The sequence below is a fragment of the Miniopterus natalensis genome, chromosome 11 (assembly GCF_054644295.1).
Source record: "Miniopterus natalensis isolate mMinNat1 chromosome 11, mMinNat1.hap1, whole genome shotgun sequence".
In the NCBI taxonomy this organism is placed as follows: domain Eukaryota; kingdom Metazoa; phylum Chordata; class Mammalia; order Chiroptera; family Miniopteridae; genus Miniopterus; species Miniopterus natalensis.
In genome coordinates this window covers 41521090-41539354 of record NC_142091.1, presented here as the reverse complement: position 1 = coordinate 41539354, position 18265 = coordinate 41521090, and the positions used below count along the sequence as shown (strand labels likewise).

The 18265-nt window shown below is 39.8% G+C and overlaps 1 protein-coding gene across 1 annotated transcript; it reads left to right on the top strand.

Moving 5' to 3' along the window:
- Positions 1-320: 320 nt before the first annotated feature.
- On the top strand, positions 321-1253 carry LOC107538614 (olfactory receptor 51B2-like). Its single transcript, XM_016214933.2, has one exon. It carries the CDS (start codon positions 321-323, stop codon positions 1251-1253), a length of 933 nt encoding a protein of 310 aa, XP_016070419.2.
- Positions 1254-18265: the final 17012 nt, after the last annotated feature.

Sequence of the window (18265 nt, the reverse complement as noted above, 5' to 3'; positions counted from 1 at the left end):
ATCTATTCTTAGCTTGAGTTAGGATTTTCTGTAAGTGTAAACTAAATACTGGATTTTGAAGCATTAGTACAATAAAATGTAAAATATATCATCCATGATTTTTATACTGATTACATTTGTAATGACAATATTTTGGATATAGCAGATTAAAGAAAATACATTATTGAAATTATTTGTCACTCTTCCCTTTTTTACTCTTCTTAATGTGACTACTAGAAAATTTGAAATCATACATGTGGTTTAAAATTATATTCCTACTGAACAAGGCTAATTTAGAAAGACTTTATTTTTGTCTGTTTGTTTCATTACAAGGGTCCACCATGTGGTTCAACATCAGTGCTGCTCCTTTCCTACTGACTGGCTTCCCAGGTCTGGAGATATTTCATCCTTGGATTTCCATCGCCTTCTTTGTCATCTATATCTCCATTATGCTTGGCAATGGAACTCTCCTCTTCCTTATCAGAGAAGACCACACTCTTCATGAGCCTATGTACTACTTTCTGGCTATATTGGCAGCCACAGATCTGGGAGTGACTTTGACAACCATGCCCACTGTGCTCGGTGTTCTGTGGCTGGATCACAGAGAGATCAGCCATGGGGCCTGCTACTTCCAGGCCTATCTAATTCATTCACTCTCAATTGTGGAGTCTGGAGCTTTGCTCGTGATGGCCTATGATCGTTTTATTGCCATCTGCCACCCCCTGAGATACACCTCCATTCTCACCAATGCTAAAGTGGTAAAGATAGGTCTAGGGGTTCTAATGAGAGGATTTATACTTATTGTGCCCATAATCATCACCCTCTCTGAATTCTCCTACTGCAAATCCCATGTCCTCTCCCATGCCTTCTGCTTGCACCAAGATGTGATCAAACTGGCTTGTGCTGACATCACTTTCAACAGGCTCTACCCTATAGCCTTGGTCTCACTGACTGGCTTCTTGGACTCTATGCTTATCCTTATCTCGTATATCCTAATCCTTAAGACTGTTATGGGCATTGCTTCAGGTAAGGAGCAGGCAAAGGCTCTAAACACTTGTGTTTCCCATATTAGCTGTGTCCTGGTTTTTTATGTCACTGTGACTGGGTTGACCCTCATTCATCGATTTGGGAAATATGTGCCACATGTAGTTCATATCATCATGAGCTATGTCTACTTTCTCTTCCCCCCATTTATGAATCCAATAATCTATAGTATTAAGACCAAGCAGATCCAGAATGGTATCAATCGCCTTCTCTCTCTCCATAGAACTTAAGCTTGATTTATTTACTGAAGGGGTTCTACCCACTGAAAGATGAGTTTCTTGGCAGAATGAACTATATGATGGCAATGTGTCTTAGAATCAAAAGGACTGGCATTCCCATCATTTAAAAGACACAGAGCCATTGCTCTGATTCTCAGCCCCTCGCCCCATTGCATCACCAGTGACACTGACCTTTGTTCTATTGCACTGCATGGTAGATTGGTTTGCTATTTTCTTTCATTTTCTACTCTGGCAGAATCACTTGGCTTAATGGTTACTTGAGGTAAATGACACTTGAAATGATCACAGGGCCTATACAAAGAAAGGAGAATGATATAGCCTGATAGAGTTCCCAGCATTGTGTGGAAAACAGTTCAGATATTTCCTCTATGCCTGACAGTGCATCAAAGATGATGAAGGTTTTTAGAAAAACCCCTGGTATTGCATGGCATTAGAGTGGATCAGAAATAGATGAGAGTCAGGTATTCAGACCAAGAGAGGTCTTGCTGTCATAACAACCAGAAGCCTAACAAGAGCAAGGATTTCAGCAGCTGACAGCATGGGTAGCTGTCCACCAAGGACTAGTGAGAAGACCTTGAGTTGATGATATCTGATGTTTTCCAACTAATGAGATGAGGACTCTAGATCACCTGTAATAAAATAAAGTTCAATTTCTCGCACACCTGAGATTTTGTTTTGTGTTCTGTGGTTTATAACCTCTACATATGAAAAAGTGATACAAGTCATGGAAATCTTCTAATAATAACATATTTTTTTCTGGAATGAGAGGTTGGTAATAAACTACCTTCAGGAAATATTATAATTTTATAGCTTTGAAAAACATAAGATATTTAAGAAAAGTTAACTTAGGGGCTCTCATGCATTTTATTCCTTGCATGAGTCAACATGACCAGCATCTGTACGTCAGCAATATATGAAGAAAAGCTATGTTTTATTAGTTCATCAAGAGGTAAGAAAGGTTAGAAAGAATTTTGCACATTAAGCAAAATTATAGGAAATATATTGACAAATGAAATACCAGTGTATTCAATCAGCAATTAGTCCATGGCTTTTTTATTTTTTTAATTTGAAAACATGCATGTTCCTATATGTTATCAGGATCCCTGGAGTGATTTTCCATATTCTATAACAAAAATACTCTCTTGAAGAATTTATTTCTTCATTTAAATGGTAATTTACAAAATAACCTTTGAAAACTATTGACTTAGATCCCCTCCATCATTGTCTGATATCATTCTTAATTCACCTAGCTTTTTTATTCCTCTCATTTTAAGTTTCCCATTGATTTAATGAAAGAAAATATTGAGTAGACCAATTGACATGTAATCCAGTCAGTTTAAATTCATTTTAAAGAAAAATATATAATAAGAACTTAAAGAGAAAATATACACAAAAAAATTGTCAGGCAATATGATTAAGTCTAACATAATACTTGTATCTAATAGAGAGATACCTGGAAAGAAGTACAAAGACAAACCATGAAGTAGACAAGGCAATTCCATATTTGTAAATTATTTTAAAAAGATGTAACAGTCCTGATCTTTATTTTCTTACTCTCAAAACATGTAAGCAAAAACAGCTAAGAAATGTAAAAAGATAGTATAAGAAATGGAATCAATTCTAACTTTTATACCATATTATTATGTATAAAATTATATTCATTCGCAACATATATTTTACCCCCAAAGTTCCCTACAGAATATGGACAGAGTATATACACTAGACATAAAAAACATTCTACTATACTTAAAAAGAATAAAAACTGCAATCATTTTTATACCTTTGAATATAGTAAATTTATTTGTGTAAATTATTCTTAGGAAATAAAAACAATTGTAAAACAAAACAGCATAGTATGGCAGAAAGAATGTGGCCTTGGAAGAAAAGACAGCTTTGTGATCTTGAACAGGTGATTTAATCTCTGAGCCTCAGTTATCTTATCGGTCAATTAAGAATAACAAAAAATGCACCTGAAGAGAGAGGAAACAAGATGGCGGCGTAGGCAGCAGCTGCCCCCGCCGCCTCCCGCAGCCACATCAAAATCACAACTAAAGCACAGAAGCACCGTCACTCAGAACCTCCTGAAATCTGGCTGCACAGAAGCCCCACAACCAGGGAGCTGAAGAAGCACCGAGACCGGTAAGAGGGGCCGGAGACGCGGGCGGATGGGGCTGGATCCCGGAGACTCCCCGCGGGCCCACAGCCGGTGCCGAGGTTTAAACCTGGGAGGGAATCTCGGGGGTGGAGGTTTCCTGGAGGAGGGAGGGGTCCCAGCCCCACGGCAGGCGCCCAGCCCAGGGCTCCAGGGCCGGGAAGAGACATCCCCAAACTCCGGGCTGTGAAACCAGCGGGGACTGTCCCTGAGGGTCGCGGAGGCTGCGGGAGCCCCAGCAGCTCCTCTTAAAGGGCCGGCGCACGGACTCACTCGGACGCTCCCTCTGAGCCCAGTGCCGGGCAGCAGCTTGAAAGGACCTGGGACACTTGGGGGGGAACTAACCTGCCTGAAATCGGGACAACAGGTGGAGGAGCAACTTTCTCCCAGGCAGAAGAGCTGGCAGAGGCCATGGCTCCTTTGGCGAGTCCTCCCCGCACACAGCCGGTAGGCAGGCGCCATATTTGAATCGCCAGCACCTGACTCAGTCCTTTGGCCCCGCCCCCTGATTCCCGGAGGCCCCGCCCCTCCCCACCTGCAGCTCATCCAGGCCATTTCCAGGGGCTTTTCTATGCAAGCGGCCACTCCAGCTTAGGCCTTTCCTAAAATCTCTCAAACAAGCAGCAGTGGGCCCCATATGGCTTGATAAGTGGCCCCAGCCTGGCCCTAGTGGCAGCTGCATTGGCTCATAGCTGAGCCTCTCCTAGACACCTCCAAGCCCAGCACAAGTAGCAGCCAACTACGGTTTGCTGTGTAGCTCATGCTGGGTGCCCTGGGCAAGGCACTGGTAGAGGCTGACTTTTTACCTCCAGGGAGGCCCCAGAGATAGTGCACCTGGTGGTCAGACTCGACTACGCTGGATTACAACCCTACCACATCCACTAGTGACACACTCAAGGGGCGCACTTGGTCAACACCAAAGCTCCACTGAAGTAAATCCTGCTCCATAGCAGCTCTTTGGCTGTAGGTGCAGCTGGTCCTCCGCCGATTGACCTGGGGGTCAATTCCTCCCAGTGATACCAACAGCAACCAAGGCTCAACTACAACAGGACAGTGCACACAGCTCACAAAGGGGAGCATCTAGAAGGCCCAGCTCAGGCAACTGGGGAGGCTGAGCCACTGGACCCTGCAGGACACCTACTACACAAAGCCACTCTACACATTCCAGGAAACATAGCAGCTCTACCTAATACATAGAAACAAACACCTGGAAGCAGCCAAAATGCGGAGGCAAAGAAACATGTTACAAAGGAAAGAACAGAAGAAATCTCTAGAAGAGGAACTAAATGAAATAGATCCAAGGAAGCTACTAGATACAGAGTTCAGAATTTTGTTTATAAGGATGCTCAACCATATTAGTAAAAGTTTTACAAAAATAACTGAGAAAATTGATGACATAATAAAGTAGCAATTTGAAATGAAGGCTACATGAACTGAAATGAAGAATAATTTACAGGGAATCAACAGTAGAGTAGAGGATGCTGAGAATCAAATCAGCAATTTGGAACATGAGGAAACAAAAAACACCCAATGAGAAGAGCAAAAAGAAAAAAGAATCCAGAAATAAGAAGATAATATAAGGACCCTCTGGGACAATTTCAAGAGGCCCAACATTCCTATTATTGGGGTGCCAGAAGGAGAAGAAAGAGAGCAAGAAATTGAAAACCTATTTGAAAAAATAATGACAGAAAACTTCCCCTACCTGGGGAAAGAAATAGACTTACAAGTTGAGGAAGCACAGAGGGTCCCAAACAAGAGGAACCCAAAGAGGCCCACAGCAAGACACATCATAATTAAAATGCCAAAAATTAAAGACAAAGAGAGAACCTTAAAAGGAACAAGAGAAAAGCAATTAGTTACCTACAAGGGAGCCCCCATACCACTGTCAGCTGATTTCTCAACAGAAACCTTGCAGGCCAGAAAGGAGTGGCAAGAAATATTCAAAGTGATGAAAGACATGGAACTACAACCAAGATTGCTGTACCCAGCAAAGCTATCATTTAGAACTGAAGGTCAGATGAAGAGCTTCACAGATGAAAAGCTAAAGATGTTCATCACCACCAAACCAGCACTACAGGAAATGCTGAAGGGTCTTCTTTAACAGAAGGTGATGAACAAAACAATCTGACGAACTAAATAGATCCAGAGACATTGACACAGGCAACAGATGATCATATATATATATATATATATATTTTTTAAATATATCTTTATTGATTTCAGAGAGAGGAAAGGAGAGGGAGAGAGAGATAGAAACATCAATGATAAGAGAGTCATTGAGTGAGCCCACAACCTGGGCATGTAACCTGACCAGGAATCGAACCCCGACCACCTGGATCCTAGGTCGACGCTCAACCGCTGAGCCACGCCCCCCCGGGCAGATGATCATATTTTAGAGGAAAGAGGGAAGGGGGTGGAGGGTGGGAAGAGATTAACCAAAGAAGTTATATGCTTATATGCATAACCCATGGACACAGTCAATAACGGTGTGAAGGCCTGGGGAAGGGGTGGGAGCGAGATGGAGGGAGTCAATTGGGGGAAAAATAGGACACCTGTAATACTTTAAACAATAAAGATTAATTTAAAAAAATATACCTGGTAAGAGTCTCTGAGGGGTTGAGAAAATGCATGCTATTACTGGCATTCATATTTTTAATTATTTACAACAATTACCATCAACAAAAGATAAACATTTGAAATTGTTGAACTGTCAAAATAGTTAGGAGGGAAGAATAATCAGCCAGTAGGAAATTATTAAATATATGACAATCTTTTTATATGGTAAAAACTTATAGATAATAGAATAATATTATGATGTACACCTGAAATTAATACGAAGTTGTATTGAATGTAAACTGTAACGTAAAAAGAAAAAAATAATAATATTATGAGAGGCTTTAAATAGTCTTTGAAAATGACTATATCACTTCTTGCTCTTTCTCTTTCAGTTACTTCCAACATAGAATTCTCCTTCAACACCAGGACCTCCAGTCCATTGACATTTTTATTTCTGATTCCTTTTCTTAATTTATATAATAGATAATATTTTATTATTCAGTTCTTTAGAAACTCTCATGTCAATGTCTTTTTTGTTTTTTTTTGGTTTTGTTTTTTGTTTTTTTGCTTATTTTAAATCTATCCTAGACATTTCCTTCTATACTCTCCTGAAAAACATAAAAAAACAAAGCAAAATTACCCAAGATTGGGCTCTTAACATTTTCCAGGCCTTGTGCCAACACTTGCATAAATTAACTTGGATTATATTTATCATAAATTTTAGGAGTATTTATTTAATCCTAAGAACAATCTTTCAACAGCTTCTATCATCCCCATTTTACAGATGAGGAAGCTGAAGTGCTGAGTTTATAAAGACCAAGAACCTGTAAGAAGTAGGGTTAAGGTTCACACTCAAGCAGATGAGCTTTCATGGCACATGGTCTCAATAACCAATTCTAGTCATTTGAATCTAAGTTTCCAATCTAATCTAATTTAATCTAATTATTATTCTCAAATCTCTTCACCTTTCGTATTGTTTTCTAACTTCAAGTCCACATACATAACTGTTCTAGGAGACTTTTCAAAGCACAGAATGCCCTAAACTGAATGTGTTCTCTTTATTTTCTTTCCAAATCTAGAGTTACAACTTCCAGTCTTCACGTTTTATTATTTACCTTTTTATATCACTTTTGAAACAAGTTGTATAATTCAATTTACTTTTATAATCATTCTTGAACCAAGTTAGAGCATCTTAGTGTTGGATTCTAGATAAGACTGTGCCCAGAATTTGGGGTGAGCAAAAATCACATCCTTTTAGATTTTGTGATGGGAGAAAACTAATAAAAAACTAAATGCTAAAACATGAAGAATTCCTCCAAATTAGGAGAAATATATGAATACAGGGCAGCTCAAAACTGATAAATTGATTCTGAAGGATTCAGTCATTGTGCAAACGGTTAGTGATGCTTCTTGGAAAGTTGGGCTCAAGGGTTCCCTTCATTGTCATTTTGATTGTTTTTCTCTATGTACTGCTTATTTTATTTTTATAAAGTTGGCATATTAAGTGTATTTTATTTAGGAACGTAAGTTGCTAGTTACCTTTACCATTTGGTCTGCAATGAACATCATTTTAGAATACAAACTACATAGAGAGAACCTGCACCCTACTGACCATGTCAGGATGTCAGTAAGTAAAAAGGAAAACATTTGATGACATTAAAACTTAGGCAAGTAAAAGGTTTTGGTAAAATTGAAAAATGCAATGTATTACCTTACTTCCCAAGAAATCATTAGAAGGGGATTTCAATACTACTCCCACAATTGTTAAAGGAAGACAGCCTACAACAATAAATGTGTGGTGCAAATTTAGAGGCACTGTGCTGAAAAATAAAATTAGGTATGATACAAGAGAACTCTTACATTCAGTAAAAGAAACAGAGGAACCTAAATATAAATAAGAAAAAGTGATGGGATTGAGCTGATAACCCAAATTTACTCATGCAGTAGGTAGCAAGGGATGCCATAATATAATTTTACACTCTACCAATATTTAAACAGCCTGTATAAATTGTCAGAAATCAATGAAAAACCCCCAAAGTGGAATAAATATTGAAATACTGATTTTTAGAAATAGATGTACATGTATAGATTTCAATTTTAAATAAAATTCAAAATACAAATTTTAAAATAATTTATTTCTTTGAAAAATCTTTTCAATTAATAAATCAATATTTATCTACCAATCCAGTAAGAATATACTGTAAGAATATTTACAGTAGAACTTAAGTAAAAACACTATTGCTCCAAATAAGTGCAGCTTCCAGACAAGTCTCTTACTCTCTGTTCTCATTCCGACCTTTGCTACTCAGTTTGCGAAGCCTAAGAGCCTCCTATATAGAATGTTTTGAGTCAGTACTGACATAAAAGCAGGAGCCATATCTATGCTTTCCTCCTGAAGGATTATCAAATCAGAACAGCTTATTTTCTATCATATACAAGTGCAGCCAGGTCAGTAATTATGTTTCCCCATTAGCTTCCTATCTTTCCAAGAATGACTGTCTGCCATTCTATAAATACCCAAAGCTGTTTAAAATATAAACAATTTTATGTGTGTGATGTGGCTAGGGCTGATTTACTTAATTCACAAAAGATGCCAATTTTTCACATCATAGACAACACCCTGCTTCAGGTGTTATTTCAAGAACTTTGCATGGATCAATCTGTTGCATGTTCATGCTGACTTGGCAGTTCTTGAGAAGGGACACAAATATCTAAGTGACGTGCAGCTTCCAAACATCCCATTTAAGGACACAGAGTTTGGCAATTGTGTAACAATTCTGATTTATGGATGGGAAGTAATAGCTTTATAAATACTTTAAACAATATATGTCTTTATTGATTTCAGGGAGAGGGAGAGAGAGAGATAGAAACATCAATGATGAGAGAGTCATTTATTGGCTGCCTCCTGCACACCCCCTGCTGGGGATCGAGCCACAACCCCAGCATGTGCCCAGACTGGGGATCAAATCAAGATGCTGGATCATAGGTCTATGCTCAACCCTTGAGCCATACCATCTGGGCAGGAGGTAATAGTTTTAGACATTTAATAATTAAAGCAGGGAAATGAAGATGTTGATGGGTTTTTTTCCTTTTATTTTTTTAACTGAAATCTGAAAATAAAATTTTTTACTTCCACATTTCCAAACATTTAAATAAAATTTAACTAAACCTCTAAGAAGCTCCTTTCTCTAGGTCTTGTCCCCTTTCTCTTCCTTCATGGGTGGTTGGTGGGCATGTGATTTGCTGTGCGTGCAAGTGTGTATATGTGTGTATGTGTGAGGGGGGTGATGAGTGTTGTAAGGTGGAGGTGTCTCTAGAAACACTCTCTAGCCATGTGATCTTCTCCAAGCCTCATCTCAATCTTCAGTTTCTCCATGTGTAAAGCAAAAGTATTAGACCTGGTTCTTTCTCTCTCTCTCTCTCTCTCTCTCTCTCTCTCTCTCTCTCTCTCTCTCGCTCGCTCTCAATTAGCGTACTATAAAATTGACTTGTTTATGATGCAGAACAGCTCCAACACTCCAAAACAACTCCTCCATACTACCTTACTACCTTTTATAGTCATATATCCATCCCACTCCCAACTCCGGGCAATCACTGATCTGCTTTCTATTCCTATAGTTTTATCTTTTCAAGAATATCATATAACAAAAATCATATAGTATGTAACTTTTTGAGAGTAGTTTCTTTCACTCAGCATGCCTTTAAGATTCATCCAGGTTGTGTTTTTCAATAGTTCATTCCTCTTTCATTGTTGAGTGACATTTCTCATATGGATGTCCCAATTCATAGATGTTAACTGTTTTCTTGCAATTTCCCAGTAATGTTCACCTGGTGAATTTTAGTCTCCATTTACATTCCATTTTGACCATCCTTTCCATGTTTGTTACTAAGACATTTCCCTCAGCCAGAACTCTCCCAAATCCAAATTTTAAAGGCCAGATCTTCCTGTCTTTCCATTTCTCTTACTCATGAACCTGATGGAAATCACTCAAAGGCTTGGGTCTGTATTATATTTATTTCTCTCCTCTTTTCTTTGTTCTCTATTCATCTTGTGAATGCTCCCTCATGAGACATCCTCCCTAGTCACTCCCTTTATCTGACTTCTTACTGTGGCCCCTCATTTCATTCCTTAGCCTTGGCTTTGATAGCCCACCCAAACCTCTTGGCATCATTACCAGATGTCATTAACTGTTGAACAACTAGATCCCAAAAGTATTGTTGACAAAGGAACAGTAAACAGAGCCAGCAAAATGAATGGTAATAAGGAAGCAAATGTACTGCAAATATTCAACTCCATAACTATAAGTGGGAGATAATGGTATGTTTCTGTCCCAGATCTAACATGCCTGGCCTTGTCTAATTCACTGTGCCTAGGTTAGATTTTGATGTCAAAGGCAGCCCAAAAATTTGAGAAACAATTTCTGATCCACAACTCGTGATTCATAAGTGATTAGACAAAAAACATTCAGGAATCTATTGATAGGGAATGTACACTAATATGTCCTATTTTCCCTGATCTGAGTCCCCGGCTTCTCAACACTTTCAGTCCCACTCCTACTGCAGCAGGCGATGGAAGTAGACAGGAGAATTGAACTTGGTAGACAAAAGAGAAAAGTTGGTCAACCCCTAAAGGTACACCACAAATTTCTCAAGTCTTCTCTAATGCTGAAGGTAAGCAGGGGTCACCTCTCTGACGGCTTCAGGGAACAGGATAAAGACATGCTTGTGTTTTTTGTAAGAAAATATTTCTGTTCTGGAGGCAGTATTTACCTTTAAACAGTGTCCTTTTGGTACCTACTATTTTGAAGAGATTTCTATCTGAGGACATCTAACCAGGAAGTATAGGACCCCAGTCCCCACTGTTGGAAAAACTCAAGCTCCTATTTTTACATCTTTTTGGTTGTAAAAAATTGAATCCTGACCTCTATCTTGACCCTACCCTAGTCACATTTTTGGAACATTGACTATGTATTATCTACTGTCTACTATTCCTCAGGTAAAGTTAGAAATTAGTCATTAAAATACTCTTTAAAGCCTTTTCTCGATTTTCTACCATGTGTCAGTCATAGAACTGGGTGCTACATATGCATAATCACAATAATTTCAGTAGTTTTTATAATATTTATATTATTATAAAAAGCTGGGGCCTAGAGATGATAGCTTTTATTTTCTACAGTGATAATGGCTTTCTTTTCTATTCACCATAATGTAACTTTTCCAGACACTAGCCATTAAAAGCTGTTGTGAATTTACACAAACTCATCAATGTTGTGAAATTAAATCTATTGTCAGCACATGAAGAAAAACAAAACACATACATTTTTCCCACTGAGCCATTGAAGCAAGAAAAATAGGAAACATTGAAAGAGTAAGTTTCTCAATGATCCCTTGACTCTGCAAAAGCAAGCATGCTGGCCTGGGAGGAGGGATATTGCTCATCACTGGTGGGCAAAGCCAGACCAGGGTTTGGATGAGATGGCATATATTGCAACCACCTTGCCTTTACTCTTAGAGCAGAGAGCTCTTTGGGGCTCAGGCACACAAAACAGAATACAGTGTATACATAGACCTCTGAGTGTTGTTCCTTCTTTTAGGGGGAGAATAGCCATAGCTTGAGATTATAACCATCAGTCCTTTCTCTTATTTTACACTCAGTATCCAGGTCAGAATGATATGGCCTGTCCTGCTCGTGTGTGAGGCTGACTCATTCCAAGGCCCCACACTGGGAGGGGGTCCTGTCAGGGCTCTGATAGCACTATCTGCAGGGCCAGGACCCAGGAGGAGCAACCTCTTCCTCCCAGCCCCTGAGCAGAGTTTGCTTATTTATGTATTTAAATGATATATTTACTTTTAAAGAAACAACCTGGAGTCTGCCCAGCTCTAGCTGTGGCATGGAAATGACCTAAGGTATTTCAGATGCTCTTCCTGTTCTTTCTTATAGAATGAACAGTTAGAAGAAAACTGCTCAAGGCAAGTGTCCTGAACAGTAAGGCAGGAGCTTTGAGCCCTACCTGAAATTTCCATGACAAATTAAACCATACTGAGAAAGACCCCCTCCTTCTCTGAACTTCAGTTTCCTCTTCTCTAAATAGTAGTCTAGGAACTATGGACCTTGTCCCAATGTGGAATTTCTGTTGATTAAATTAATCAGCTCCCTCAACTCTTAAACTGGGAATGTCACTGAACCCAATACTCGCGTACTAGATGTCTCCAGGTCCTCTCATTCAACATGAAATTCTCTTCTTCAGCCAGGCCCACTGGATACTAGATGTGTGAAGAGAGAATGTCCCTCTCTGCCTTGTTCTCATACAACTGGGAAAGAACTTGACACTCTCCCCACATAGCCATCACTGCTAATTCACTTCAGAGACTCAAACCGTTTCCTGTAGGGAAGTCTTAGGCAGTAGAGAGCAGTGGTTAAGAGCACAGACTCTGGAGCAGCACTGCTTGAGTGGGGGGCAACTAAGCACCTCTTATTAGCCCTATGACTCAGTATTTTTATCTGTAAAACAGAATTTTAACATCCTCATAAGATAATTGTGACACTGAGTGAGTTAATGTATCTGAAGAGTTTAAAGTAGTGACTTATACATGCTCAGTATACTAGAAATATTTGCTGTTTTATTGTGTTTAACTGTGATCATTCCTGCTAGAGCCACAAATTATTTGTTATGCACTTTACATCAGTTCATTTTCAATAATAATAAAAACAACTGAGTTTATTGAAGGCTTACCTATGTCCCAGGCACTGTAGTAAGTATTTTGCATAACTTATATCATTTTATTTATTTCTCCAAGGTCAGGGAGGAGGGGTGGTGGTTACTATCACAGCCTTCATTTAAATGGCCCGTTTTGTGAATTCAAGGGCTTGGCTTTCTGCTTCTCTGTTATGTTACAGTGCATGCAATCTGGGTTTAACAAATGTCTGAATGTTCTCAGATGGTGAGGCAGGCTTCCTGAACAGAGATTTGAGTCATACTACGTGGCACAGATTAAAGGATTTTTATTTCTGTAAGGACTTTGTAAAAATTATCTCACAAAAAGAAGGGCTCAGTGGAAAAGCCATGAGATCCTCCCCATGAAAGAAAGTGTTTCACCCATGATTGTACGACTAGGACAGAGGTGTTTCCCAGGGGCTTTCACCCCCTAAGCAAGGCTGATCTTGATGAATTCCTGGACTTGTCATAGCTATGTGACGACGTATGTCATTATACTTTATCCCGTGCTTCCCCCTCATGTACACACATGTGAGCATGTGAGAGAAGGCTCTCCCCACACATTTTGACCGGATAATCAAATAATCAACTGATGTGTTGAGATAAAAGGAGAAGCATAGCAAGAAAGAGTTCTGAGTAAAGTGAAAACTACAATACTCCCTCCCCATTGAGGGCTCCAGCAGGTAGGAGTTTCAGGCTTTGTATCCTGGCCTAACCTAGGGAGCTCCACAGGACAGGAAGAGGAGGGAGTCAGGTGTCTACACGGAGCAGATTTTCTTCATGTGACAGGCAGCTTCCTGCCCCAGCCCTCCAGAGCACCTCTCTTCAGTCTGTCCTCTCAGAATCTCCTCACCTGCATCTAAAAGCTGGTTTTCCAGGGCCTGTGCCCCTCTTCGTGGAAGGAGTTTCCCCTGAGAAAACCCTCCCGGCATCCAGAGCCTATTCTCAGATTCTAGGAGGCCCTGAAGCCAGTCGCCTCGTGTTCCTTCCTTAGCTCCTGCCAGTGATCTTGATCCTTCCTGCCTCTCCTCCCTGCACCTTGCTGAGATGTGAGATGATCCATTTGGTGAAATATCTCACTTGTTAATGGCTTATTTCCAAGTACCATCTAATACCTGGAACCACTAGTATTAAGGGGAGTAACTATAAAGAAGAGAGAGTGAATGCGAATGAAAGAGAGTAAAGATATAGACAGTGAGTAGGGGAGTTGTGGGGGAAGACAGATGGGTTAAGGGATAATAAAATCTACTACTATTTGTTGAGACAGTTTATATTCTAAAGTCTAATCAATTAAACTTCTGCTTTATAGACAGTGTGCCAGTGTCTATCCTCACACTAACTTCATAAGATAGATGCAGTTATTGCCCCCATTTTTAGATGACAAGACTAAACTCGGAGGAGTAGAGCCAGAGGTATAAGGGACAATGCTAGTGCTTAGACCCAGGTCAGACACTGAATCTGCTGCTCATAGCCCCTTGCTGCACTGCGGAGGAGCATTTGCTGGATGGAACTGGGAAAGCAGGGGAACTGCGCTTTGGATGAAGGAGGTGGGAATGGAAAAGTTGATAAGTATAACTTTGAGAGCAGTAATCTCTCAGGGCTTAGACTTCAGGAAACACTGACTCAGCAAACCCAAGGCCCCCAGAGGGTCTTTGGGAGAGCTGGCATGTAAGATGTGTCTATCAGAGGCTGCAGAGAGGGCAGGGCCAGGGCTAGCTGCCAGCTATCAGGGCCCAGAAGAGCTATAGGTCTGTGGGCTCAGATAGGTGGTCAGGTCAGGTTGGCGGCTCTGGGTGGAGCCCATGAGTCTCAGGGAGATAGATTGTGAATTTAGGGGTGAGCTTGGGAAAGGGTTGGGAGGCACAGCACAGCAGCATTTTACATTCTACTATCACATGAGATGCCCCATCAACTAGGGGCAATGCCTTAACTCCTCTTAGCTCGGCCTCATTATCTATAAAATAAGCATAATAATTGTATCTGTCTAATGGGGTTACTATGAGGAGACAGAGATACATAGTATCTGAACTGGTGACAACAATTCAGGCCAGATCTATAGGCTTTCTAGGGACCAGAAATCTCAAAGCAGCAGATAGGTTCTAGAAAATAACACCAACTGTTGTTTAAATGTAGAGACAGTCTCAAGGTCCAATATTTAATTTAGCAATGGCCTGAAATGTTGGGCAACAAAAGCCCCCTTTTCTCCCAGTCAGACCATCTTCCCAGGTACTGGGGTCCAAGTCCAGAGTTCAGCTTTCAGGGCCGAAGCACCTGAAGCCACAGGGCACAGATGAAGGCAGCTGACAGCAATTTTGGAGTTTAAGAAAATCTCACTTTACTGGGAGCATGTGCAACCCAAGATTCTGAAGCATGAAAGGTCCACTAAGAATCTGACCAGGAGTTAAGCAGGAAATAGTATGATTAAGGGACTTAAGACCGGAGGATAGGCACTTGAAGAAATATAGGGATTTATGCCAAAGGGAAATGAAAAAGGCATGGGAATTAATACTTACTGAAATCTTTCTCTATGTCAGGTGTCATTGTAGGGTATTTAAATAATCTCATTAAATATGATAGTTCTGTGAAGTATATATATTGAACATTTTGTAATTCATGCTAATGATAAGTAATATTTTTTATTATTTAGTTTATACTGAGATATAAGTTAAGTGCATTATATTAACTATCTTAGTTTATCTTTATACTAATACTTAGAAGTGGATTAATGTTACTTACTGATGAGGAAATTGAGGCACAGAACACATGAGACAATTTCTTGAAGGCATGTAACTAATAGGTAGCCAATTAGTGATTTGAACCCAGGTGGTCTGGGCTCTCCTATTGTCTTCATGGTCAAAGAGATGGAATAACCTGTTCAAGCTCACTGAACTTGTAAGTAGTGAGGCTGGGATGGAGGCCCAGTTCTGCTCCTGCTGAGATTGTTTTTTCCAAAACAAAACACCAACACAGATGTCCTCTGTGGGCCCAAGAAACAGAAGCAGGTACCCTTGTCCTCTACCTACTTTCATGAGATTGGAGACTGGAGATCAGGGTTCAAGCCACAGTCGCAGACATACTTCCTCACGTGGTTGCATCTCACTGGGAAAGCTGAGAGAAAAATAAGTTAAAAATAAAAAGGAAACACATTCAGAATAGAAAGAGACTTTATCTTGGATAACAGAGTTTGTCAAATTATAGGTTATAGGTAGGTCCTTGATAACACTGGAAGCCCATACCTGCCCAAATGACCCTCTGACCTCTATGCCAAGCTGCAAATTTGGTTAAGGGAGAGAACATTCATGCATTATATTCTTCAGTTACTACTCAGGTCTAACCTACTGCAGTAACTTAAAAACCCACTGGCCCCAAAACTTATATATATCTGTCTATTTAAGTCTGTGTGACGTTCTAACTATAGCCAAGCACTGAGGACACTACCCCATGATAGGGGCAGTGTTGTGTGTGTTAAGTTAGAAATACAAAAATAAGAAGAAAGTCTGCAAGTTCTCTGCACCTCCCTTTGCAGAGCCTGACAGCAAGAGTCCTCCCAAATGTTACCAGTATAAGACTTCTCTATGTGTTAACTTCTCCAAAATCAGTTTTGGCTTCATGCTTTCTTTTTCATCTGCAAGTGAAATAGGACAACTCAGCCTCAATTTTATAGAAGGTCCTATATCATCTGTATTGGGCTGAGCTGTCCTACTTCCTTGCTCTCAAAAAACAGCCATTGATTTTTTCCTTCTAAACCAAAAGATAAGGTCTTAGATTGCCTCAGGAGACAATCATTGGTCAAAGGAAGATTAGGAGAAGGGAACTATGACAGGGACAGTGAGTAAAGGGAAAAGGCAAATGTGAGGGAGAGAGAGATGGTAGACCAGAAGTTGTAACTTGAGTGCCTATTTTCTAAGTGTCTCTCATAGAACTGTTTTGAGAGTCCTGAATAGTGTTTCAAAATAAACTGAATCTGCTGCCAATACTTAAAATGAAATAGAAAAATGCCAGGCACAGAGAGGAAGAAAAAATTTCATGATCTTACTTACATGTGTAATATAAACCAGTTGAATACATAGAAGCAGAGAGAAGAGTGGTTACGGAGGTGGGGAGGTGGGGGAAATAGGGAGATGTTGTTCAAAGGGTACAAAGTTGTAATTATGTAAGATGAATAAGTCTGGAGACCTAATGTACAACATGATGACTATAGTTAGTGATATAGTACTGAATATTTTTTGCTAAGAGGGTTGACCTCAGGTGGTCTCATCACACACACAAAATGATAGCTCTGAGTAAAAGATATGTTAATTAGCTTGAGGGTAGTAATAATTTCACCATGTATACGTATCTCACACCACCGTGTTGCACACCTGAAATACATATAGCATTTATTTTAAAATAAAGGAAAATAAAAAGACAAAATAAATACCTCAAAATATTTTTATTTCCAGTCATTTATTTAAAAGTAGGGTGTGACCCTTGTAGTTGTATGTATACACTTATAATATTATAACAACAGATAACACTTAGTGAGCATATACTGTGTAACTATTTCTCTGTGCTATAAGTGAAATTAGTCCTCATAACAACCCTCTAAACTAAGTCATAATTTCATCCTATATTTCAGAGACATGGAGACATTAAGCAAGTTGTCCAAGGTTACATTAGGAACTAGGCAGCATTGGGGTCACTGAGCCCCTCCCAATGTCTTATGGCAACATTTGACTAAAGTATTGACTCCTTATTTTATTAGATTTGGGCTTGTATTTATTGTAGACCCTACCCTACACCTTATTCTTTTATGTGACTTTCCTGACCCCAGAGGGCTTACCTATGAAACCTCTGATGCTGAAGAGAGGAGGAAGGGAGGATTGTGATGAGTGGTGGAGTTTTCTTCTCTGACCATGTGCCAGTGGGGCTTCTTTCTTAGACCAAATCACTGTCTCACTGTATTTTAGCTAGTTCAATCATAGAAAATTAATTTTCATCTCTCCAGGCCAAGCTTAAATTTTCTCAAGACTGTAAAATCTTTTGGTCCATTCCTTACTCCCTCGAAAGAACCTAGAGGATTACATCATCTCCCTCCTATATAAATCTTTATTAAGTATGAAAGATACTATACTACTGGATTATCATTAACTATTGTTTTGACTAGGACTCCTGGAAGGCAAGATATGTGTCTTATTCTTATTTATGTTTTAAGCACTAAAATTGGTGTCTAGCACATAGAAGGTACTCTGGGAACATTTACTAGATGACTGTACTTTCTGTAAGCCCAGCTCTCTCTCTCCTCTCCAGCTTCTTCGTCTCTGATTAAATAAGCTCCATAGTCTACTTTTGCTTAAACCTCCATTGCTGCTGTCCCATAGTCTCAGCATGGACATTTCTGCCAGGGCCCCAGTCTGAGTCAATGCCTTGCTTCTTATTTTCATGATCTGCATATTTTTCTAGGCAAGGATCTAGCCCCAGGACAGCTATGCTGAATCATGCTGAGTCATGCTGATGCCTTGAATGTGCGACCAGATGTTTTCAGCCTTGAGTGATGACCCCTATCTGGATCCCCAGCAGGAAGCTTACAAGACAGATGG